The sequence below is a fragment of the Scyliorhinus torazame genome, chromosome 11 (assembly GCF_047496885.1).
Source record: "Scyliorhinus torazame isolate Kashiwa2021f chromosome 11, sScyTor2.1, whole genome shotgun sequence".
NCBI lineage: Eukaryota > Metazoa > Chordata > Chondrichthyes > Carcharhiniformes > Scyliorhinidae > Scyliorhinus > Scyliorhinus torazame.
Window position 1 is genome coordinate 30,266,930 of NC_092717.1, and position 26,628 is coordinate 30,293,557.

A 26,628-nucleotide genomic window follows, 5' to 3' on the forward strand; every position below is an offset into this window, starting at 1 on the left:
AATGTTTCAGCAAGTGCTGTCCAATCACAGAAGCACAATTAAAGCAAGACACAATGTTTTGAGTTTTGCAAGCACGAGCCTTTGATACGATCCGCCAGTCATTGGGACGTACGGCCTACATACACTGGCAATGAAATTTATATACCACAATACTCATTTGTAAGCTAGGCAGAATGTCTTTTTGGCTTGACAACAGCATCCCATTAGTGGAGAATACCATTCACTTTTGCATAGCAGCAACGGCATTAGCAACGAGTGATATTCAAGGGCAATTAGGGATAGACATTAATGTTGGCCTTGCTCTTTACACCCAATCCAATGAACAAATAATAAAGCTGAAAGAAATTGCACCTGACTATCTGTAATTTCCTTTCTTTATTAAGTTATCCACTTTTACCCTGAAAAGAGCACAAAATAATTCAACCATGATGCCACATCTTACCTGGGAGCTACAGGTTTGTCATACACCAATACCATTGTGTTGATATAAAACAGTAATTTCCTATAGTGCATGGTTGATCTTCATTGCATTGAGAGGAATGCATTCATATTTTTATATTGCAGATGATCAAGTGTAAGTAAAAGCAATAAAATGATGGACCAATAAGCTGGAAAGTATCAACTACATGGAAACATTTATTTTCATCAATAAAACAAAACTGGTCTTGCAAATAGTCTAGATTTGAAGGATACAAGCAATATTTTATATTAACACAAAAATATCAATGCCTTTCTGCCTGGTGAAATTTACATATGTGACAAAGTTGAATGGTAAACATAGCAATTCTTGTTAGTTCAAGTTTAAGAAAAACATTGAATTTCATCGAGCATCAAAAACAACCACTGTAAAGGTTCAGGTTAAGGAAATAAATGTGAATCGTGAAACTACAACTACTTGAAATCAAAGTATAAAACTTGATTTTGTTATCATGAACAACCCTGGATCTCTTCAGTTTCCTAGTTAATACCATCTGTTGTACCAAGCTCCCAGTTAAATTGTTAAATATTTAAAACTATGCAGTCACCAATTTGTTTTAACAGATAGTTCACTGACTACTGTAACAGCTAAAAAAAATTTGAACATGTTTAGCATTTTTAACTTCCCATCAAGTTTTTCAAACTCACCAAACTTAGTTTCAGATGTTGTATTTTAACTTTTCTTACACCAATTGCTTTCCTCAATGTAGCTACGATTGACATTCTGATCAGCATGCAATAGAAAATATGTGAGCTAGAGGGAAGGGAAGATGAACAGTGCCAATCTTTCTTCTCCAAGCTAGAGTAACTCACTATTACTTTAGCTGCTTGACAAGCATCACCTTTGGTTATTACTTCATCTATTTCTACATACAAATCCACCTTCTTGCCTCTATTCCCATCATCCTCTTCTTCTGCCTCTGAGAAAGACTACTTCTAAATCTCTTACCAGAACCTTGTAACTTCCTTTTCCCACAAACAAGTATTTCATCAATTCATTTTATAATTGTTTTGCTTCCATCTGGTTTCAGCCCCACAGATTGTAGATAGTCTCCAATCATCCACACTTAACTCCCGCTGGACCTTCCCCCACCATCACCTTTATTTCACAATCTATATCCATGGTACCCATATCTCAACATCCACTCCTACATGTCCCACTCCTGCCATTTTATTTTTCCAAAGAGTTTCTCCTCCTGTAACATTGCTGTCACCCCTCGTTTGCCAACAGCTTCGTGTTTTGAACTCCTATGTGCACACAATTACCCATACAATGGGAATGAGATAAGTAGCGAGATAATCTATTTTTAGTGGTGCTGGTTAAATGTTGGCCAAGACAATGGAGAACTCTCCTTTTCATTTTCAAATAATGCCATTAAGTCTCTTGAGTGGACATAAAAGATTCAATGTCTCATCCAAAGATTGGCATCCCAGATAGTGCAGCACTGCCACAGTCCTGCAATAAAGTGGCATCCTGGATTATTTGCTTTAATCTCTCGAATTGCTTTGAAATACCGTATAAATTCAAGATGTGAGTGCTATTACTGTGCAAGCGGACAAAACCTCTTCCCCACTGCTCCCAACTCAATTATTTTACTTCATGCTTGGTGTCCCACTTCTGCCACATTTTTTCACATGAGGAGCAGTATAGAAATTTAGCTGTTCTGTGAAATTCATCCAAATGAAATAAGCAAGTTCAAGATAGGTTATTGAGAATTTTGTCACAATCTGGTCGGCGATAGCCTGCTCTCAATCACTATCATCTGCACACTGTTTGATTCCTCATATCTGCTACTGTAACCTCAACAATGCTAAGTACAATATTTCCATTTCCCAAAACAGCAATCCATACCCATTACCAAAAGTGCTCATAGTAAGCAGTTAATAAGTAATAAATAATGGGAATTTATAAACTTTATAGCAAAGGCATGATGATACAAGAATAAATTAGGCAAGGAGTTCATAATTACAATGTAATGTTTATCAACTGTTTCAATAACATTAATACACTCTATATTCAGCAATCAAAGAGGCAGCACGGTTTTGTGAAGGGGAGGTCGTGTCTCACTAACTTGATAAGAGTTTTTCGAGGAGGTCACTAAGATGATTGATGCAGGTAGGGCAGTAGATGTTGTCTATATGGACTTCAGTAAGGCCTTTGACAAGGTCCCTCATGGTAGACTAGTACAAAAGGTGAAGTCACACGGGATCAGGGGTGAACTGGCAAGGTGGATACAGAACTGGCTAGGCCATAGAAGGCAGAGGGTAGCAATGGAGGGATGCTTTTCTAATTGGAGGGCTGTGACCAGTGGTGTTCCACAGGGATCAGTGCTGGGACCTTTGCTCTTTGTAGTATATATAAATGATTTGGAGGAAAATGTAACTGGTCTGATTAGTAAGTTTGCAGACGACACAAAGGTTGGTGGAATTGCGGATAGCGATGAGGACTGTCTGAGGATACAGCAGGATTTAGATTGTCTGGAGACTTGGGCGGAGAGATGGCAGATGGAGTTTAATCCGGACAAATGTGAGGTAATGCATTTTGGAAGGTCTAATGCAGGTAGGGAATATACAGTGAATGGTAGAACCCTCAAGAGTATCGAAAGTCAAAGAGATCTAGGAGTACAGGTCCACAGGTCATTGAAAGGGGCAACACAGGTGGAGAAGGTAGTCAAGAAGGAATACGGCATGCTTGCCTTCATTGGCCGGGGCATTGAGTATAAGAATTGGCAAGTCATGTTGCAGCTGTATAGAACCTTAGTTAGGCCACACTTGGAGTATAGTGTTCAATTCTGGTCGCCACACTACCAGAAGGATGTGGAGGCTTTAGAGAGGGTGCAGAAGAGATTTACCAGAATGTTGCCTGGTATGGAGGGCATAAGCTATGAGGAGCGATTGAATAAACTCGGTTTGTTCTCACTGGAACGAAGGAGGTTGAGGGGCGACCTGATAGAGGTATACAAAATTATGAGGGGCATAGACAGAGTGGATAGTCAGAGGCTTTTCCCCAGGGTAGAGGGGTCAATTACTAGGGGGCATAGGTTTAAGGTGAGAGGGGCAAGGTTTAGAGTAGATGTACGAGGCAAGTTTTTTACGCAGAGGGTAGTGGGTACCTGGAACTCGCTACCGGAGGAGGTAGTGGAAGCAGGGACGATAGGGACATTTAAGGGGCATCTTGACAAATATATGAATAGGATGGGAATAGAAGGATACGGAGCTAGGAAGTGTAGAAGATTGTAGTTTAGTCGGGCAGTATGGTCGGCACGGGCTTGGAGGGCCGAAGGGCCTGTTCCTGTGCTGTACATTTCTTTGTTCTTTGACTAAACTGTGGTACCATTAATAAAACTATCTACAGAAGGGAAACGATTCCAATGATGGCCGGGAACACTTAAATCACCATATGCATGCCGTATATTTTCCAAAATAAGCACATTATGATATTAAATATTTGTATGCTATATTGTTTAAGGATACATCTTTTTGTTCTCTTCTTGTACATTATTCTGTAACCACATTCTCGGCATCGGATAGGATCTCTGGCTTTAATTTCATTTTCAGTATGACATTCTGTAATAAATAAATAAATGGTTCAGTATTCAAATTCAACCTCAATTATATTGGTGCACGATTCATTTTATTTTTAAAAACTGGTGCATGAATGTTAAATATTGCTCACGTACTTACATGTATACACTCAGAAATAGATTAACTTGATCAATGTTATGTCAGCTGGAGGAATGAGCCAGATGTTTGGCAGTGAGTCCTGTTGCCAGCTTACTCACTGGCATTGGTGCCAATTAAATACTCCGTATTAAGCAAGACTACTTGGCGCAAGAATGGTTGCCTTTATCGGATGGGGCATTGAGTCTAAAAATTGGCACGTCATGCTGCAGCTGTATAGAACCTTAGTTTGGCCACACTTGGAATATAGTGTTGAATTTTGGTCGCCACACTACCAGAAGGACATGGAAGCTTTGGAGAGGGTACAGAAGAGGTTTACCAGGATGTCGCCTGGTATAGAGGGCATTAGCTATGTGGAGAGGTTCGATAAACTCGGTTTGTTCTCACTGGAACAACGGAGATTGAGGGGCGACCCGATAGAAGTCTACAAACTTTTGAGGGGCATGGACAGGATGGATAGTTAGAAGCTTTTTCTCAGGGTGGATAGAGTCATTTACTAGGGGACATAGGTTTAAGGTGCGAAGGGCAAAGTTTAGAGGGGATGTGCGAGGGAAGTTTTTTTTTTTACACAGACGGTAGAGAGTGCCTGGAACTCACTGCCATAGGTGTTGGTGGAAGCAGGTATGATAGTGACGTTTAAGGGGCATCTTGACAAATGCACATACCTCTAGTGCACAATAACAAAGCTTTATTAGAAATTGATATTAGGATCAAATAGCAAATGTGATTTTTAAAAGGCAAGTTCTGATTGTAAACAACATACCAAAGTATCAAAAGGGCTACTTTTACTAATCAAATGAGAATATGACAATTCATTGAACTCACAAAATGGGCACTTATTTTTTAAAAACTTTTTGGGACAATTCCACCAGTATGTGTACAGGCACCAATCCCTGATCCCCATCAATCACAAGCCATTAATAGGGTTATTTCGTGGGAAAAGCCTATTCCTCCCATTGTATCAGCCAGATTCTAGCAGTGGGCATTACTCCTAGCAGCTTACAACATGTTCTGACACAGACCAGACCAAATCTCGAATGCAGATGCCCTGGGTCAACTTCCACCACCCCCAGTACCACAATAAATAGTGTTAGCCCTCAACCTCTTGGATACAATGCCATCAAAGCAAATTCAGGATTTGACTGAGAGATCATGTACTGTCAGGCGGCATGGCCGGTGGTGCAGTGGTTAGCATTGCTGTCTACGGCGCTGAGGATCCAGGTTCGATCCCGGCCCCGGGTCACTGTCCGTGTGGAGTTTGCACATTCTCTCCATGCCTGCGTCGGTTTTGCCCCCACAACCCAAATATATGCAGGTTAGGTGTATTGGCCACAATAAATTGCCCCATAATTGGAAAAAATTATAATTGGGTACTCTAAATTTTTTTTTAAAAAGAGACCCAGTACTGTCCAAATTGAAGCGTGTGGTCCTCCACGGATGGCACTTTGACAGGTCGGATCAATTCAAGCCATTCAACTCCGCAAAGACAAACTGAGCTGTGAAGATGGAGTGTTACTGTGGGGATCTAGCATGGTGGTTCCATGCCCAGCAAGAAGAACATTGCTGCAGGAGTTACACAATGCTCACTCAGGTCAGACCAAAATGAAAATGCTCGCCAGAAGTTATGTTTGGTGGCCAGGTATCGATAGGGACATTGAAAATCTAGTCAGGCGTGGTGATCAATGCCAATCACAACAAACACTGCCTCCTTCGGCTCACTTGTACCCATGGGAGTGGCCTGGCCAACCTTGGTTACATGTGGCTTTCACAGGTCCTTTTGTGGGCACGATGTTCTTAATTGTTGCTGATAGCCAAAGTGTCTTGATATTCAGGAGATGAGAACAGAAACGTTGTCCATAACAATCAAAAAAACTACCGACAAACTTTATTATGCCTATCAGAAGTTCAAGTTTCTGATAACTGCACTGCCTTTACAAGGGCAGAGCATCAGCATTTTATTCAAACTAATGGAATAAAACGCGTGTGCACAGCACCCTATTACCTAACCTCAATTGGCTTAGCAGAAAGAGCAGTCCAGACATTCAAGCCAGCGATGCAAAAACAGCTGGCCACACCCTTAAGATTGAAGCTTGCTAAATTTCTCCTTACTCAGAGAACGACACCGTACGTTACTATGGGTGTATCCTTGCAGAGCTACTAATGGGGAGGCACCTCTGGCCCAGTCTTGACCTAGTGTTCCCCAATTTAGCAGGGAAAGTGGAGGTGAAACAAGGTATACAAATGAGATATCACTATTCTGTTGAAGGTCCTTTAAGGTCAATGACTTGGTATCAGTCCACAACTTTAAGGCTGGCCCAGCCTTGGTCCCTAGAAAGATCATAACAAAAACAGGCCCCATGTCTTATCTGGTTGACCTCCAAGGAAGAAAAATAGGGAAACATCTAGATCAAGGAAGAGAGAAACTAACACAATACAAGCAGAGCCAGCGGCGGAGCAGCACCATCTGCCGGCAGAGAAGTCCGATCCAGCTGCAGAGCAGTCCGATCCAGCGGCAGAGCAGTCCGATCCAGCGGCAGAGCAGTCCGATCCAGCGGCAGAGCAGTCCCATCCAGCGGCAGAGCAGTCCCATCCAGCGGCAGAGCAGTCCCATCCAGCGGCAGAGCAGTCCCATCCAGCGGCAGAGCAGTCCCATCCAGCGGCAGAGCAGTCCCATCCAGCGGCAGAGCAGTCCCATCCAGCGGCAGAGCAGTCCCATCCAGCGGCAGAGCAGTCCCATCCAGCGGCAGAGCAGTCCCATCCAGCGGCAGAGCAGTCCCATCCAGCGGCAGAGCAGTCCCATCCAGCGGCAGAGCAGTCCCATCCAGCGGCAGAGCAGTCCCATCCAGCGGCAGAGCAGTCCCATCCAGCGGCAGAGCAGTCCCATCCAGCGGCAGAGCAGTCCCATCCAGCGGCAGAGCAGTCCCATCCAGCGGCAGAGCAGTCCAATCCAGCGGCAGAGCAGTCCAATCCAGCGGCAGAGCAGTCCAATCCAGCGGCAGAGCAGTCCAATCCAGCGGCAGAGCAGTCCAGCCCAGCGGCAGAGCAGTCCAGCCCAGCGGCAGAGCAGTCCAGCCCAGCGGCAGAGCAGTCCAGCCCAGCGGCAGAGCAGTCCAATCCAGCGGCAGAGCAGTCCAATCCAGCGGCAGAGCAGTCCAATCCAGCGGCAGAGCAGTCCAATCCAGCGGCAGAGCAGTCCAATCCAGCGGCAGAGCAGTCCAATCCAGCGGCAGAGCAGTCCAATCCAGCGGCAGAGCAGTCCAATCCAGCGGCAGAGCAGTCCAATCCAGCGGCAGAGCAGTCCAATCCAGCGGCAGAGCAGTCCAATCCAGCGGCAGAGCAGTCCAATCCAGCGGCAGAGCAGTCCAATCCAGCGGCAGAGCAGTCCAATCCAGCGGCAGAGCAGTCCAATCCAGCGGCAGAGCAGTCCAATCCAGCGGCAGAGCAGTCCAATCCAGCGGCAGAGCAGTCCAATCCAGCGGCAGAGCAGTCCAATCCAGCGGCAGAGCAGTCCAATCCAGCGGCAGAGCAGTCCAATCCAGCGGCAGAGCAGTCCAATCCAGCGGCAGAGCAGTCCAATCCAGCGGCAGAGCAGTCCAATCCAGCGGCAGAGCAGTCCAATCCAGCGGCAGAGCAGTCCAATCCAGCGGCAGAGCAGTCCAATCCAGCGGCAGAGCAGTCCAATCCAGCGGCAGAGCAGTCCAATCCAGCGGCAGAGCAGTCCAATCCAGCGGCACCGACCAGCACTCCTCCAATAGTGGCAAGTTCAATGGTACCGGTTACTCCAGAGATAAGGCCTTGCCATGTTCCAATGGGAACTGAAGCAGATGTCTGCACTAATGCACCTCCTGAAACGACAAACCATCTGACTGCTGCTCAAGACATCACTACTTCAGCAAAGGATGTGCCAGCCAGAGAGCTAAGGCATTCTCAGAGAATTTGGAAGTCTTCTGATAGTCTGAAATTTTGAGCCACTGTACTGTGTTATCAAACCACTCTGTTAAAAAATGGACTATTCATGTAAATAGTTGTCTGTTCATAATTACTCGTTTATTCATAAAGGGTAGTAAAGAGCTTTAAAGAAGAATGTGTGGAATGGCAGTTGATTCGTAGAGCGGTGGAGCATGAGTCCAAACTCTCAGAGTGGCAGGTGATCGGTTGACTCGCAGAGTGAGAGTCCAAATTCGCAGAGTGGTAGTTGAGCACTGGTCAGTCGACACCCAGGGAGTCGAGGAGTAGGGTGACATTCTTTGTCCTCTTTTGTATATAGTTAAACTTCAGTATACAAATTTATTAACTTTCACCTGCCAAGTAGGTGCTGTGCCTTGCAGCTATTACAAATATCCTGATACTTATTATTCCAAATGCAGGAAACATTCAACAGTTCCTACCACCAAACCTGCCCCGACGGATGGGGAAGGTTGTGCAAGCTAATCTAATCTTTTCTCTTCCTCCTGTACAGCAGGCACTCAATAATAAAGACCTGTTCTCCAGTTGCTGTGTAGGCTGTTGTTAAGCTAGTCACTAGGTACATCAGACCAACCTATAAATAATTCACTGCCTCTTCTTCCATCAGTACACCCCTACCAAAAATGAAACCCAACATTATCTGTCTATTGCTGTTAGTTAAGACCGACAATTCAGAGGGTGTAAGCCTGTGTCCTGCCACTCCAGATGAGTGCCCTGTTTATTTTAATTTCACTTGACTTGGAAGATTCAGAGAGGACAGCCTGTGTTAAATAATGGGAAAACAGATAGGCAATGGCACAGCCTGCCCTGGGACAACACAGTCGCAAAACACATGTGCTTTGCCTGCTTCCAAACACATCTGACAATGAGATGGATCCTTGAGGGGAATCAAAATAATAGTGCTGAATAGTGTAGTACAAAAAGCAGAGTGACACCAGCATTTTCTGCAACACACAGACAAAAGCAAATTGGATCTTGGAGAAATGCTAGGACTTGCTTTTCTCATCAGATAGGATTTGAAGATAAAAAGAAGCAAGTGAGTGTTAAGGATGAAATATTGGAAGAGATGTTCAAATATTAAGTAGGCATCGTTTTGAAGCTGGAGAGTTTCACATAACATACATAGTGATTCTTCAATCCTTAAAACTCTTGGATTTTGTAACAGCACCAGTGGTGAATTAAGTAACGGAAGAAAACACCACTTTAATCGGATCGTAGAATTGACGTAAAATCTAAGAAGTAACACTATATTTTTGTTATTCAAAATTGTGATCCAGGTTGTGATTATTACCTCCACAAATATAGACCATGGGTTGTTGTTTTGGTGGCTGCAAGTCCTTCTGGGCATCCATTTCTATTAGACGGTTAAACTGAAAGAAAATGAACCAAATGTGAATAATAATATAGTACTGAGGTTTTGTATTTAATTAGATTTGAGAGTTTCTTCTCAGGTTTTCTAAATTTACAGATAGTTACATGCCATATTTTGATTTGCTATAGAACTAGCCAGATGTAATCATGTTAGATTTGAAGATTGTCAGCAAACATTACATTCAAAAACATAAACTATAGTTGGTAAACCTAACATCCAATTTAACATCCCATGGCAGTTTCATAACTCAAGTTTAAATGTGTTACTTTCTACTGGCAAACTTCAATAGTATAGCTGTTATATTTGCTAGCCACGGACAACTGCAGATATCCATATGTCTAGATGAGTGTGGCTCCAACTCTCAAGAATCAGCACCATTAAGGGCAATTCAACCTGATGGCCACCATATCTACCACCTTAAATATCCACTCCCTCCACCAGCAGCACAGGGTGACAGCAGAATGGCCCATCATGGACTAATGAACAGGTCAGAGAATGTGGAGTCAAGAGACAAGTGGGAGAACTGGCTTCAAGACAGAAAGCAAAGTGGGACTAAAATTCAGAGTGGTAGAAGGCGATCGTGGGCCGAAGGGCCTGTACTGCGCTGTATCGTTCTATGTTAAGGCGGGAAGTGGCTGTGTTCCACAAAGACATTCACTGCAACCACTGAAGTTCACAATTCAATTAATAATCTAGACTTTGTAATCCAAACATAATTTCTAAATTTGCAGATGACACCAAATTGGGGAGCATAGTTAACACTGAGGAAGACACAACAAATTACAGGGGAAGATATTAATAAATCTTGCAGGATGGGCAAATGAAGTTCAACACAGTTAAATATGCAGTTAAATCTCCACATCACAGTTAAAATGCAATAGTGCATTTTTGCAGGAAGAATAGAGAGGTCACATTATATGGAAGGTGCGAGTCTAAGTGGAATACAGGAACAAAGATATCTTGGAATACAATTCGATCTATCAATATGTCAGGTTGGACCTCAGGTTAGTTCGGCCATAAATAAAGCAAACCAAGCACCAGGCTTTATTTCTAGAGGGATTGAACTGAAAATTAAAGAAGGTATGCTAAATCTATATTGAATCTTGGTTAGACTACAGAGTACTGCATGCACTTCTGCTTGGTATATTATGAAAAGGATTTGGGGGCGCTGGAGAGGGAACAGAAATGATGATACCAGAAATGCACATCAGGAAGAGATTGTAGGCTGGATCTCTTTTCTCTTGAAAAAAAAGGCGGAGGTGTGACCCAATCAAAGCATTTAAAAGTTTTAACGGTTTTGATAGTCAGAAAAAGAACATTTCCTCCAACAAGGGGCTTATCAACCCAAGATAGCCTCAAGAAATCCAATAGGGAATTCAGAATAATCTTCTTTATAGAATCATAGAAGTTTACAGCATGGAAACAGGCCCTTCGGCCCAACCAGTCCATGCCGCCCAGTTTTTACCATTAAGCTAGTCCCAGTTGCCCGCACTTGGCCCATAACCCTCTATACCCATCTTACCCATGTAACCATCTAAATGCTTTTTGAAAGACACAATTGTACCCGCTTCTACTACTACCTCTGGCAGCCCATTCCAGACACTCACTACCCTCTGAGTGAAGAAATTGCCCCTCTGGGCCCTTCTGAATCTCTCCCCTCTCACCTTAAACCTATGCCCTCTAGTTTTAGACTCCCCTACCTTTGGGAAAAGATGTTGACTATCTACCTTATCTATGCCCCTCATTATTTTATAGACCTCTATAAGATCACCCCTAAGCCTCCTACGCTCCAGGGAAAAAAGTCCCAGTCTATCCAGCCTCTCCTTATAACTCAAACCATCAAGTCCCGGCAACATCCTAGTAAATCTTTTCTGCACTCTTTCTAGTTTAATAATATCCTTTCTATAATAGGGTGACCAGAACTGCACACAGTATTCCAAGTGTGGCCGTACCAATGTCTTGTACAACTTCAACAAGACGTCCCAACTCCTATATTCAATGTTCTGACCAATGAAACCAAGCATGCCGAATGCCTTCTTCACCACCCTGTCCACCTGCGACTCCACCTTCAAGGAGCTATGAACCTGTACTCCTAGATCTCTTTGTTCTATAACTCTCCCCAACGCCATACCATTAACTGAGTAGGTCCTGGCCTGATTCGATCTGCCAAAATGCATCACCTAATGCTTTACCTAATGAGCAGTGAGAATGTGGTACTTGTTACATAAGAACACGGCTGATCATTTTGTGGATCAGCTCCACTTACCCACCCGCTCACCACAACCCTTAATTCCTTTACTGTTCAAAAATCTATCTAGCTTTGCCTTAAAAACATTCAACGAGGTAGCCTAAACTGCTTTACTGAGCTGGGAATTCCACAGATTTACTACCCTTTGGGTGAAGAAGTTCCACTTCAACACAAGTTCTAAATCTACCCCCCTTATTTTGAGGCTATGCCCCCTAGTTCTAGTTTCACCCGCTAGTGGAAACAACCAGGAGTGGTTGAAGTGAATAGTATAGATGCATTCACAGAATTGTTATACCAGAGTAGCACTGCACTCTTCCTTTTCAGGTAATATTCCAATTCTCTCTTGAATGCCTTTACTGAACCTGCCCCCAACACACTCTGATGCAGTGCATGCCAGATCCCAACCATTTGCTGCGTTTAAATGTTGCTAATGTTTCTTTGGCCAAGTACCATATATCTGCATCCTCTTGCTTTTTATCCTTCCATCAATGGGTTTTCCAATCTACTCTGTCCAGACTCTTCTCAATCTTCTCTTCTCCAAGGAAAACAGTCCTAACTTCTCTATATACATAACTGATGTTCCTCATCCCTGGAACTGTTATCGTGAATATTTTCTGCATTCTCTCTAATGCGTACACATCTTTCCTAAAGTGTGGTACCAAGAACATAATACTCCAGTTAAGATCAAACTAGTGTACTATACAAGTTTATTTAACTTTGCATTTGTGTTTAAGACACTGAAAGATTTGTTTCTTAGGGGTCGGTTTGCAGGATTTGAAGGAGCTGGAAGCGAAGTATGGGCTGTAGCAGGGGGAAATGTTTAGATACATGCAGGTTCGAGATTTTGCCAGAAAGGAGATACAGAACTTCCCGGAGGAGCCGGCCTCCACATTGCTGGAGGAGGTGCTGACGACAGGGGGACTGGAGAAGGGGGTAGTGTCAGCGGTCTATGGAGCTATTTTGGAGGTGGAGAAGGCACCACTGGAAGGGATCAAAGCAAAGTGGGAGGAAGAGTTGGGAGAGGATATGGAGGAGGGGTTCTGGTGTGAGGTGCTCCAGAGAGTGAATGCCTCCACCTCGTGCGCGAGGTTGGGGCTGATACAGCTGAAGGTGGTATACAGAGCACACCTCACAAGGCCGAGGATGAGTCGATTCTTTGAAGGAGTAGAAGATGTGTGTGAACGTTGCGGGGTGGGGGGGCTAATCTCGGTCATATGTTTTGGTCCTGTCCAAAGCTAGAGGATTACTGGAAGGAGGTTTTTAGGGTAATTTCTAATGTGGTGCACGTGAAACTGGACCCGGGCCCCCAGGAGGCCATATTAGGGGTGTAGGACCAGCCAGGGCTGGAAACGGGTGCGGAAGCAGATGTTGTAGCCTTCGCCTTGTTGACCACCCGAAGGCGGATCCTGATGGGTTGGAGAGCAGCCTCTCCACCCTGTGCCCTTGCATAGCGGGGGATCTGTTGGAATTCTTGACTCTTGAGAAGGTTAAGTTTGAACTGAGGGGAAGGACAGAAGGGTTCTACAATTCATGGACATTATTCATTATGCAGTTTCAAGAACTGTTTAACATCGAACATTAGTTGGGGGGATGGGTGGGAGGGGTGATGGGTGTTAATGGTGGCTATGGGTGATTCCTGATTCCTTTTTGTCAATTGTTTATGTGAACATGTGGGTGAATGTTTTGGGTTTGGTGGGAGGATGGGATCGTTGTTATTGATATGGGGATTGACATATTTGTTACTGATTATTGTTTATTACTGATTATTGTTCATTGTTGGTGGTGTACATTTGGGAGAAAATGCGAAAAAGGAGAATAAAGAAATATTTTTTTTAAACTTTGCATTTGTGTTCTATGCTCCTATTAATAAAGCCTTGTATGCTATATCACCCACACTTCAACCTGAACTGATGCCTTCAATGATTTATGCACATATACACCCAGGTCTCTCTGCTCTTGCAACCACTTTTAGAAATGCACCCTTATGTTTGTGATTCAGGCACGGGGGCAGGAAAGGAGGCTGAAGGAGCTACCTTTTAAAGTGGTTGGGAAGAGTTTTAGGAATCTGAGGATTCAAGTGGCCAAGGATTGGGGGCAGCTTCACAAGTTAAATTTGGGCAAAGTAGTGGATCAAATGAGTAGGGATTTTTGTAGTTGGGACATGCTCCCACTGAGGCTGGCGGGGAGGGTTCAGACGGTGAAGAAGACTGCCCTTCTGAGACTGCTTTTCTTTTTTCAGTGTCTCCCGATTTTTGTCCCAAAGGCTTTTTTCAGAAGTATGAATGTGGCGATATCGAAGTTTATATGGGCGAGTAAAACCCCAAGAGTAAAGAGGACACTCCTGGAACAGGCCCGCGGGGAAGGTGGATTGGCTCTCCCGAGCTTTATTAACTATTACTGGACTGCCAACATATTGATGGTCAGGAAGTGGGTAGTGGGGGAGGGGTCGGCCTGGGAGCGGATGGAGGCAGCATCCTGCAGAGGTACGAGTCTAGAGGCTTTACTGACGGCGCCCCTGCCGTTCTCGTCGGCTCGGTACTCCACAAGTCCTGTGGTGGTGGCAGCACTGAGGGTGTGGGGGCAATGGAGGCAGCATATGAGACTGGAGGGTGCGTCAGTGTGGTCACCGATCTGTGACAATCACCAATTTGTTCCGGGGGGGTTGGATGGGGGCTTTAAGGAATGGCAGCGGGCAGGGATTGAGGGGTTTGGGGATCTATTCATCCAGGAGCACTTCCCAACCTTGGAGACATTAGAGGAGGAGCTTGATTTGCCAGGTGGGAACGGGTTTCGGTATCTTCACGTGCGGGACTTTGTACGGAGACAGGTCCCAAGCTTTCCTCTCCTCCCCCTGAGGAGACTGCAGGATAAAGTGCTGTCAAAAACAGGGGTTGGAGATGGGAAGGTTTCAGACATATACAGGGAAGAGGAGCTAGGAGGGGAGCTGGAAACTGAACTGTGGAAAAAAGCTTTGAAAATGGTAAATGCATCCTCATCCAGTGCTAGACTCAGCTTGATTCAGTTCCAGGTAGTCCACAGGGCCCACATGACGGTAGCTCGGATGAGTAGGTTCTTCGAGGAGGTGGAGGACAGATGTGGGCAGTGTGGGGGTAGCCTGGCCAATAACGTTCATATGTTTTGGGCATGTCCGAAACGGAGGGAATTCTGGCAGGGATTTGCATATGGTATGTCAGAAGTCCTGGTAGGTAGGGTAACCCCGAGTCCAGAATTAGCAATATTTTGGGTGTCGGAAGATCTGGGGGCAAAGGGGGGGGGGAGAGAGCGAGGCCGATATCCTGGCCTTCTCCTCCCTGGTGGCCCGGAGACAGATCTTGCTGAGATGGAGGGACTCGGAGCCCCCAAAATCAGGAGTGTGGGTCAGCGATATGGTAGAGTTTTTCAATCTGGAGAAAATCAAGATCGCTCTAAGAGGATCAATACAGGGATTTGCCCGGCATTGGCAGCCGTTCATCGATTTCGTTAACAAAAACTGAACGTCAGCAGTAAGGGGGGAAAGGGAAAAAGTGGGTTGTAGGAAAATAGGAGGCATGGTAATGTTAAATAAGGACAGGGAATTTAGTATACGGGTAATTGGGGATAGGGCGGGAGAAGTGGGGTACTTTGTGCGTCGACCCACGCGGTTGTTTTAGAAATGTCATTATGTTAAATTGTGAAAATTACAAATGCTTCAATAAAATATTTTCTAAAAAAAAATAAATGCACCCTTTGTTTTATATTATCTATCCACATTCCTCATACCAAAACCAATCACTTAACACCTCTCTGCATCAAATTTCATCTGCCACTTGCCCACCAACCGATGTCCTTTTGAAGTTCTACACTATCCTTCCCACACTTCACAGTGCTTCCAACTTTTGTATTTACTGCAAATTTTGAAATTGTGCCCTATCCACCATGGACTAGGTCATTAATAAATGTCAGGAAGACCAAGGGTCTCAACATTAACACCTGAGAATTCTAAAACAAAATTTGTCACTCTGCCAAATTCAGATCCATGTTGCTACAGTTCCTTTTATTCCATGAGCTATTCCTTTCTTCACAGGTCTGTTGTGTGGCACTTTACCAAATGCCTTTTGGAAGTCCATGTATGCCACACATTACACACACTAATCCTCTCTGTTACTTCATCAAAAACTTCAGCAAGTCAGTTAAACACAATTGACCCACAACAAATCTATACTGACTTTTCTTTAATTAACCAGGATTTACAAAATCACTATTAATTTTGTCCCCAACTATTGTTTCTGGAGGTTTCCCCACCACCAAAGTTGAATGACTGGCCTGCAGTTACTGGGCTCACCGTTGCACCTTTTTTGAACTAGTGTTATGGGCCAGGGTTTAGAGAACCCCAAAGTGCACCATGGAGTTCACCTGACCCACAACTTTTAATAGATTGTGGTATGGGGAGCACATGGCCCACTCTACAGGTGTGGTAGAGCAGAAATGGAAAAGTATTTTTAAAAACAAAACAATGTTTATTCTATGAGCTCACGTTAACCTTTTTAAAACATACAGTAAACATCATAGCAACCATCAATTCAAATATAAACACAAAGAATACAACACTAAGTAATCCTTAATAACTTCCCAAACAACATGCAGACGACAGAAGAAACACCTTTTAACAGAAGCACATTAGGTTTACATTCACTACTGAGAACATTTATAATTCTGAATTCACCAAATGATCAAGAGATAGTCTTTTCATGGCAGAGAGAACAGTACACCTGCTCTGTCTGGCTTCAGCTCCACGTAAACGAAACTAAAACGTACCCTGCAGCAAACAGTCTAAAACAAAAGTAAAAAGCTGACAGACAGCCCAGCTCCATCCACACTCTGACATCACTGTAGTAATACGAGCAGCCAAACATTTCTTCAAGCGACATTCTCATGACACTAGGGTGTAACATTTGTAATTCTATGCGGAAATCCAGCAAGCATGTGAGGAAGAAGGGAACAGAGTCTTCCTATGGTACATTTAGATTAGGAAAAAGTGGAGGAAAAACACTGACATGGACTGGTTCAGCCAAATAGCTGTTTCTGTATCATATATCCTATATAAATCATTCACAAGGTGAACTGCAGCAACTGGCCTAGTGTTGCACAACAGCAACCTTTATCACCGTGAACATGGCCAGCAAACACATGGGGACACCACCAAAAGCAAACTCCCCTCCCAGTTACACCCAACTTGAGTTGGAACTAGATCGCTGCTCCTTCAGCATTCCTTGGTCAAAATCCTGGAACTGTCTCCCCAATAGCAGTGAGGATGTATCCTTGCCGCATCAACTAGACAGCAGTTCAAGGAGGGGGCATCTTCACCTTCTCAATGGCAGTTAGAAATGGGCAACAAATGCTGGCCTAGCTAGCAATGCTCATATCCAGTAACAAAAAAAGTAACCAGATCATCTGTTTCAGGTGATGGTTAAGGGCTAAATGTTGGCTAGTAAACAGGGAAAACTAACCATTCATCTTCAAAATCCAAAATGAGAAACAAATTCATTCAAAATATATGAGAAAAAAAATCCTCAAATTCAATTATTCAAGGCTCATTAAGCATGAGTGGTGTACTTCCGTATGGAGGAAAGAGAGCGAGCATCAGTAGGAGGCACAGAGGCCCCTAGAACTGAAAGAGGGAAAAAAGCAGAACGGAGAGAAAGAGGGAAAAAAGTACACAATTGCTAACGGCAGCAGGATTTATTCAGAGGATTCAAAAACGGAGACAGCAGGTAAGTGGTTGGTTGCTGAGAACTACAACTTTTATTTTTTCCTCTAAGTTAGGGAAAAGGTTCAACTCAAGAGCTAATAAACTATAACTTGCTGTTACTTCAGTAAATTAACAAATTGGATCATTAAATTAATCAATAAAACTAATTGACTATAATCAATATCCTAAGTGTATTTCAGAGATTAGGCAATAGCACAATAAATTGTAGAAGCGTAGGGCACCTCTGTCCCATTTAATGCACATCTAGTGCCTGTGGTAATTCCAGGACCGTACTACTCATATTGACCGTACTACTCATATTAAATAAACAATTGCAGCTGCGAGATGATGTTTTAGAATGATAAACAAATGAGGCCATTTGGGTTGAACTGAGGAACGTAAAAGGGGTGATCATACTTCTTGTGTATGCTATACATTTCCAAAGAGTTAGAGGGATATAGAACAGCAAATATATAAGTGCTAATGTATCAGTAATAGTACTCAACTACTCTCAGACTAACAGGGGTAAAATTGGTGCAAAAGGGACAGCAGAGTACAGTTTGCTTAAAATGCATTCAGACCATTTTTGCCATTACATAGCAAGCCCAACAAGAAGGGACATCAGATATGAAGCTGGGAAGATGAGCGGAATAGCATTTTGGTGGTAATGGTCATAATTCAGTGAGATTTAGTGTAGTCAAAGAAAAAAATAAAGTTAGGCAAAGAATAAAAATGTTAAATTGAGATAGGCCAACTTAACTAAGGTGAGATGTGATTTGACAAAGGTGGTTTAGAAATAACTGTCAAGAGCAGTGAGAGGCCTTCAAGAGATAGAAGGTTCAGTTCAAACCCAGAAAGGAAAAGGATGACTCTCAAATCTATATGCAACCCATGGATATCAAGGAGCATATGCAGTCGGATAAGTAGGTTGAAAGAGTTTATATCAGACACTGAATACTCAATGTTACAGAAAACCTGGTGGAATATAGAAAGGATGAAATTAAAAAGGAAATCAGGAAAGCAAAGATATGGAATGAGGAAATATTGGCATGTAAAATCACGGAAAAGCCGAAGATATTTTATTAATGCATAAAGATTAATATGGCAACTATGGAAAGCTTAGGTTGATAGGTTGTGTGTGGAGGCAGACGACATGGGTTCTTATTAAAAACTTTTCATATGTCTTCAGAAAAGTGAATGGTGCAGACATGTGTGCGAAGTATATCTATATAAAAAATATACACAGACTTCCAGTGGCAGCTATAAGGTGAGCAGTCGCACACAAGCTGACTCCTGCTTGGGGACTTGGATTTTGGCCCTTTTAGCCCGGTTAACGGGCGCAGGTCTGGGCGCAGACCAGAAAGGTGGAAGTCTGTTGGTCCATTCTCTGGTGGAGGAATGTCTGGAGGACACAATACAAAATTGAAGTTGAATAAAGGCCCGTCATCAGACTCAGAAGGCCCTTGTGGCGCAGTAGAGGAGAAACAAAAGCAGGGCCTGCCATGTCATCATTGCCCTTCCAATGGACAAAGGAGAGGTTCGTGGAATTCCTCACGGGTGAATTCAAAAAATAAAGACTGGCGATGGTGGAGGACATGTCCAGGGTGATTGAGGTGGTGTTGCCACCCATTCTATTGACTCTGGATAGGGGGGTGGCGGTGTTCTTTTTTTTTTGGGGGGGGATAAGAGAGAAACGTGATGGTGAGTAGGGAGTTGCCGAGTGCTCCAGTGGTTTTAGTGAACATGTATGCATCAAATCGGGACGACGTGGATTTCATCAAGATGGTGTTGCCAGCCATCCCCGAGCTAGATTCGTCAATTGATCATGGGGGGAGATTTCAATTGTGTATTAGGCCCAAGGATGGGTGCGTCAAACCCCAAATCCTTTGTAATTTTGGGGATGGCAAAAGAGCTAGCAGTGTTCATGGAGCAGATGGGGGATTGGGGGGGGGGGGGGGGGGGGGTTGGATCCCTGGAGGTTTAGATACCCGAGGGAGAGAGAATTTTCCTTCTCTCGCATGTGCATTGGGTCTACTCCTGAATAGATTTTTTGTGCTGGGGAAATTGTTATTCCCAGGGGTGTGGTGAGGGCTGGGAACTTGGCGATTGTAATATCGGATCACGGCCACACTATGTGGATATGCGGCTGGAGACCAGTCGAGCACTACGCCCCCCGTGAAGGTTGGATACGATATTCCTTACAGATAAGGGGTTTTGTGAAAGGGTGACTTTGGCCATCGGGCACTATGTGGGATTCAACAAAAACGGGGAAGTTTCACCCTCCACATTCTGGGAAGCGTTGAACACGGTTGCCAATGGGGAGATAACAAGGTTGGAAGGGTAGAAAGGCAAAGCTTGGTTAACTCCATTATGGAGGTGGACCGGCAATACTCCACAGCCCCGACAGTGGAATTGTTAGCGGAGAAGAAGCTACAGATGGAATTAGAGTTTGTTTCGACTGGGATGGTGGTGAGCCAACTTTTGTCTTTCTGAGGGACATTTTATGAGTATGGTGAGAAAGCCAGCAGGTCATTGGCTCACCAGTTGTGATGGCAGGCGGCTTCCCAGGAGATAGCTCAGGTTAAGGATGAGGGGGGAGGGCTGGTTACTGCTCCAGATGGGGAATTTGAGGATTTCTACTGGGGGCTGTACAAATCGGAGCCTCCGGAGGATGACTTGGGGATTGAGCATTTTTGGATGGATTTGACTTCCCAATAGTAGATAGTGAGAGGAGGCAGGGGATGGAGGCACTGCTGGGGTTTGAGGGGATTATGGATTGTATTTGTTTCATGCAGTCAGGGAAGGCACTGGAATCCTATTTATGGTCAAGAAGACAGGACTCAAAACAGCAGCGGCTACCCCCACCCGTTGATCGTGCTGCCCAATACAATACTACAGCTGTACCTCAAAACCAGAAGTAACTTCACTGCAGGTGACAAGGCTCCTGAAACAGGTCCACTGCCCTCCACCGCAACTGAAGAAAACTTAAGTCCCACCCATCCTCACCCTATAACCTGCAACCAAAGTGAAGTGCACAGAGACATCACAGCCCCTAGACTAGTGGTGGGCAACCTGCGGCTCGGGGGCCACATGTGGCCAGTTAAGGTGCTCAAGTGCAGCCTATGCGACATTTTGTTGACTGCTGCCCATGCGCAGGATTGCCACATTCTGCTGGTTTCCATCAGTGTAGCTTCTTTCGTACCTGCATGGCTGAAGTGATAGCGAAGTGAGGTGCGTGCTGATTGCACATGACATTGACCTGTCGGTGTCCAGTAAAGATGCACTTTGTTGTTACCACTTGAAGTGGATGACAGTTCTACAAATATCTAAACGATTAGGCATTCGCCATAACTCGTTAGGAAATATCCAGCATCTATTCAATCTTATTCAAGGGCAAGTGGGTTAGTGGGCAAGCCTGATTTAAAACCATAAGACACAGGAGCAGACTTAGCCCACTCAGCTTATCGAGTCTGCTCCGCCACTCAATCATATCTGATATTTTTCCCATCCCCAGTCTCCTGCCTTTTCCCCACAATCCCCTCATTAATCAAGAACCTATCTATCTCCGTCTTAAAGACACTCAGTGATTTGGCCTCCACAGGCCTCTGTTCCACCGAGCAGAAAGGAGGGCCACTCGTGCAGCCCACTCACTAGCCCAGGTTGCCTATCACTCACCCAGACCCTCGACCTGATCGTCAACGGCAGTCCCCGAAAGCAAGAGGAGCTAACGGAAAGGAAAATACTGAGGGAGAATGCCGGAGAGATAAGCGCCGAGGGATGGAGGGGGGGTCAGTGGAACCGGCAGCGTCCGTGAGGAGTTTAAAAAAAAAATCAAGTTAACGTTTCAAGTCCGATTCGCGCTCGGGGAGCTTACTTATCGGATTTCCTACAGCCGGTTGCTGCCGATTAATTTATTTTTGGTTGGGATTTATCGCCCGCTCCACCGCCGATCCTCCCTCACTAGAAGCCTCTGGAAGGAAGACGCTCGCGCGCGCCGCCGCCGCCGCCGCCGGGCTGCACCGGAACTTCCGGTCGGCCGGGAGAGGAGGAGGAGGGAGACAGTAAGGCGGCCGCCGATTGGCTGCCGCGGCCGACAAATCAGGATTTTGGATACGAAATTCGAACCGTGAAGCTCCTGGTCGGCGCGCGCGCGAGAGAGAGAGAGAGAGAGAGGGGGGGCCTCCGATCAGTTAGTCAGCCAGCCTGGAGGGTGAACACCGCTGGGAGGGGTGGGGGGGAGAGACAAATAAGCAATCTTCGGTGTGACCACGGAAAGGAGAGCAATGTTGGCTCGGTTTAACGGGAGGGTCGTCGTTTGAAGCGCTGCTGACCGTTCCGCCAGTTGTGTAAGTGCCGTGTTCGATGGTTTAAATGGTGGCTCATCTCCCTCTCCCTCCATGTCCTTCTCTTCCACGGGGCTCTCCGTCTCCCTGCTTGTCTGCCGAGCCGTTCTTTACAATCCTCCTGTTGTTTTTGCATTACAATCTATTCAATTTGGACGCCAAGTGGACTTCCTGCCACCAGTCGGGTGGTGGTTTGGACTTGAGGCATCAGGGGGAAGAGGGGGGTGGGGGGGGGAGCAGCCGGCTTCTCGGCGGTGAACCGCTTTTAAGTTGCTGAGCAATTGCTTCACTGGAGAGGAGTTCTGCCTGCATTCTAACGTGTGTGTGTGCACCTTGCTTGTGGGGGGGGGGGTGGGGGGGGGGGGGGGGGAACAGTGACCGTGGCGAAAGCCTTGCAGTTTGATCATGATATTCTACTTATTTGCAAAGTGGGGAGGGGGACAGCTCGCAAAGACTGCAGCCATGCTCATTTGGATTTTGATTATTGGCTTGACTCTGAACTGCCTGTGGGTCTTTGTTTAAAACGAGCCATTGCTTGTTTCTTTTAGTTGGAAGGTTGTATAGCTTGAATATACATGGGGTGTTGCGGTGCAAATATATTTCCATTTGCTAGTCTAATTTTTTTTTTTAAAGGATTTTCTGTTCGGTTGGGAAGTTGTGGAATTCGCTCCCAGTGTTGGTGTTTGAGGCTAAAGACTGTTAATATTCAGCACTTAGAATGGATAGATGATTGAAGCATGTGGGGCAGGGAGATGGGAACAAAACTTTTCATCCATGTAGGGCCTTTTGATGCCAAGCTGCTTCACGTGAGGACATCCAGCAACATTTGACAGTGCCACATCAGCAGATAGGAACTTGGGAGCAGCAGTAGGCAATTCAGCCCTTTAGGCTTGCTCTGCTGTTCGATAAGATCATGGTGGATCTGATTGTGGTTTATTTTCTGCCTTCCTGTTTCATGTGGGACTGGGATTGTGAAAGTCTGCTGGGAGACGTGGGCAGGCAAGTAGCTGGCGGGTGTAATTCAACACTATTATGTGAACCAAGGCAAGAGAACAAAAGTAGGATTCCTCAAGCTTGCACCGCCATTCAACAATGTTGAATTGGGTGGCACAGTGGTTAGCACTGCTGCTTCACAGCTCCAGGGACCTTGATTTCCTCCCACAGTCCAAAGATGTGCAGGTTAGGTGGATTCGCCAAGCTAAATTGCCCCTTAAGAGTTAGGTCAGGTTATGGGAATAGGGTGGATTTAAGTAGGGTGCTCTTTCCAAGGGTAGGTGCAGACTTGATGGACCAAATGACAGCTTCCTGCACTATAGGGATTTTATGAATGCCATAGAATTTACAATGTAGAAGAATGCCATTCGGCCCATTGAGACTGCGCCAGCCCTTAGAAAGAGCACACGACTTCAGCACATGCCTACACCCTATCCCTGTAACCCAGTAACTGCACCTAACCTTTTGGACGCTAAGGGCAATTTCGCATGGCCAAATACCTAGCCTGCACGTCTTGGACCGTGGGAGGAACCCACGCAGACACTGGGTGAAAAGTGCAAGCTGTACACCGTCACCCGAGGCCGGAATTAAACCCGGGTCCCTGGAACTGTGAGGCAGCAGTGCTAATCATTGTGCAGCCCACAGATGACCTTTTTAAAAAATAAATATATTTGTATTATAGATTTTTCATTATCAACATTGAAACAGTTACAAGTAAAATACAAAAAATCAAGCAGCCACTCTAGCTTAACCCCCCCCCCCCCAAATTAAACCAAACCCTTTGACAACTGACAGAGTCCTTCTGCCGACCCCCAATGGTGTACTTGACCTCCAAATGCAAGAATAGTATGAGGTCACCCAACCAAGCCGAGACAATGGGCAGAGTAAAAGATCTCAACCCAAGCAGAACTCATCTCCGGACTATTAATGACGCAAAGGCGAGGACATCCATCTTTACCCCCCTCCGCAGCACTGGCGAGTGTCTGATACCCTGGAAAAAAAACACCGATAGACATGGCCTCCGATCAACATTAAGAATCTTTGATATGGCCTAAAGAAATTTCACCAACTTGGGGCAAGACCAGATCGTATGCACATGGTTAGCCGGCCCTCTGAGAGCAACGCTCACACTTGTCGTTTACTCCAGAGAAAAAAAACGCTCATCCTTGCACTCGTCAATTGAGCCCTGTGAACCACCTTGAATTGGATGAGACTAAGCAGAGAGCAAGAGGATGTGGAGTTAATCCTGCGAAGAGCATCCCTCCACACCTCATAATCCAGAATAAGACCCAATTCAACATCCCTTTTCACCTTTACCTCATCCAACGGAGCAGACTCGCTTACAGGATCTGGCTGCAAATACCCAAGATGCTCCCCCCACCAGACCCGGCCAAAGAAGATTCTGTTCAGGGAGGAAGGTGGTGCTGGGGGAAATGCATTATGTTAAATATAGCAAATCTGAAGATATCTAAACGGATTGGAACCAGGGAGTTGAGATTTTTCCTAAAGCTGGCAATCCTTTCCTCCCCGAACAAGTCCCCAAATCTCTCCAAACCCTTCCATGACATAAAAGTCTAATCTAAACCCGCTGGCAAAAAGAGAAGATTACTGCAGACAGGGGCCAGCAAAGACACCGAGCCAAATTTAAAATGGTTTCTGAAGTGCTTCCGGACACCACCACTGAGTTCGAAAAAAATTTTGCCAGAGAAAATGGCAACGGTGCAGTTACTAAAGCACCGAGGCTGGACCCTTACAGAACTCTCCTCCATTTGCCCCTTATGGAACACTGATCACTACACTACCCCAGTACTTTCTCAATATTAGCTGCCCAGTAATAAATTGGGTAAAGCTAAACCTCCTGACTGTCTATCTCTCTACGAATCCTTGGGTCTTGCCTGTTCAAATGAAAGAGGATACTAATTTGTTAATTCTGATAAAGAAGGATGTGGGAGAAAAGTGGGCAGACGCAGAACAAAAAATCTCAGGAGTACATTCCCCTGCCATGGACGGGGGGGGTTAACCCACTTCTGTAAGTCCGATTTGACTCCATTAACCAGACTAGTATAATGTAATTTATGAAGCAAGGTCTAATTGTGGGCCACCTGGACACCCAGATAACAAAAGCTGGATCTGGCAAGGTGGTAACATCCCCAGATGGGCTCTCCTCCCCGGGGGGTTAACCAGAAAGCATTTGTCTTAACCAAATTCAACTTGTACCCAGAGAATGGTCCAAAACGGACAACCCTACCTCATGCCCCTATTCAGCAGAAAATAGCCCAACTTCCCTGCATTTGTGTGAACACTAGCAGTGGGGGCTCTAAACTGTACGGGTACAGGTTTTATTAAAAAAAAAGGATATAAACTTTTGCCCAAATCCAAACCTCCCAACAATCTCGTATCTCCACTCCTCCTTACCCTACCCTCTCATATGCCTACTCCGTGACCAGGGAAACAATTGCCTCCGGTCCGAAAAGACGATATTTAAAAGCCGATGTATATTGCCTGACCACTGCTGACTCTTGACAAAGCCTGTCTGTTCCTCCGAGATCATCTCTGGGAGGCAGGACTCAACTGCAGTGCCAGCACTTTAGCGAGTAACCTAGCGTCCACATTCAAAAGTGTCATGGGTCAATATGACCCACATTCTGTAGGGCCCTTGCCCTTCTACAGGATCAGGGAAATAAGATGCCTGCGGTAGATAACGAACCCCGGGACAAGAAATCATTAAACGTATAGAATTAGAGGAGATCATTAAACATATAGAATTGGACTGATCACTTGCTCCATAAACCTCTTAAAATTCAATGGGGAAGCCATCAAGGCCAGGGACTTTACCCGACTGGATCAAACACATGGGGCACAGTGGTTAGCAGTGCTGCATCACAGCACCAGGGACCCGGGTTCGATTCCGATCCCGGGTGACTGTCTGTGTGCAGTTTGCACATTCTCCCTGTGTCTGCGTGGGTTTCCTTCCACGGTCCGAAGATGTTGCAGGAATAGGGTGGGGGATTGGGCCTAGGTGGGTGGTCCTTCAAAGGGTCGTTGCAGACCTGATGGGCCAAAAGGCCTTCTGCTCCACTGTCGGGATTCTGATGTTTGAATTATCTTCCACTGTAAAGACTGATGCAAAATATCTCTAACTCCTTTGCCATTTCCTTGTTCCCAATAACTATCTTCCCAGATTCATTTTCTAAGGGGCCTATGTTCACTTTGACCTCTCTCTTCCTTTTTATAAATTTAAAGAAACTCTTGTCTGTTTTTATATATGCCGCGTGAGTTTTCCCTCATTTATTTTCTCTTTATTACCTTTTTTAGTCCTCTTTGCTGGATTCTGAATTTATCCCAGTCTTTGGGGTTATCATTGACTTTTGCCTCCTTATATGCTTTTTCTTTCAACTTAATACTCTCAACTTCCTTGGTTAGCCATGGTTGGTTTATCCCACTCTTAGAATCTTTCCTCCTTACTGGGATATATTTTTGCTGAGTCATAAATTACCTCTGTGAATATCTACCACTGCTTATTTACTGTCTTTCCAGTCTTCTTTAGCTAACTCTATCCTTATTTCATTGTAATTTCCTTTAAGTTAAACACTGTTGTTTCTGACCCAAACTTCTCTCACTCAAACTGAAAATTCTGTCATGTTATGATTACTACTTCCTAGGGGATCTTTAGCCCACAGCTATTGCATTGTATGTGTGCAGTTCTGGAATCCACATTATAGGAGGGATGTGATAGCACTTGAAAGGGCATAGAGGAGATTTGCCAGGATGTTGCCTGGGCTGGAGAGTTTTGGCTCAGAAGAGAGATTTAATAGATTGG

At 45.0% G+C, this 26,628-nt stretch overlaps 2 protein-coding genes across 3 annotated transcripts in view; one reads left to right on the forward strand and one right to left on the reverse strand.

Annotated features, from left to right (window-relative positions):
* Positions 1–616: 616 nt before the first annotated feature.
* Positions 617–21,499, reverse strand: LOC140385211 (DNA-directed RNA polymerases I, II, and III subunit RPABC4). The gene is made up of 4 exons (XM_072467113.1): positions 21,347–21,499; positions 9,416–9,494; positions 3,952–4,044; positions 617–843 (listed from the first exon to the last, which is right to left on the reverse strand). The coding sequence occupies exons 2-4, from the start codon at positions 9,474–9,476 to the stop codon at positions 821–823; spliced, it is 177 nt and encodes a 58-aa protein (XP_072323214.1). The 5' UTR covers positions 9,477–9,494; positions 21,347–21,499; the 3' UTR covers positions 617–820.
* Positions 21,500–21,654: 155 nt separating this feature from the next.
* Positions 21,655–26,628, forward strand: part of LOC140385212 (F-box only protein 43-like) — a 32,051-nt gene continuing 27,077 nt past the window's right edge. Inside the window, exon 1 of one of the 2 annotated variants that reach the window (XM_072467115.1) lies at positions 21,655–21,818. The gene's annotated coding sequence lies outside the window, so the exon portion shown is untranslated. The remainder of the gene's footprint in view (positions 21,819–26,628) is intronic. The other variant, XM_072467114.1, reaches the window with a different exon arrangement.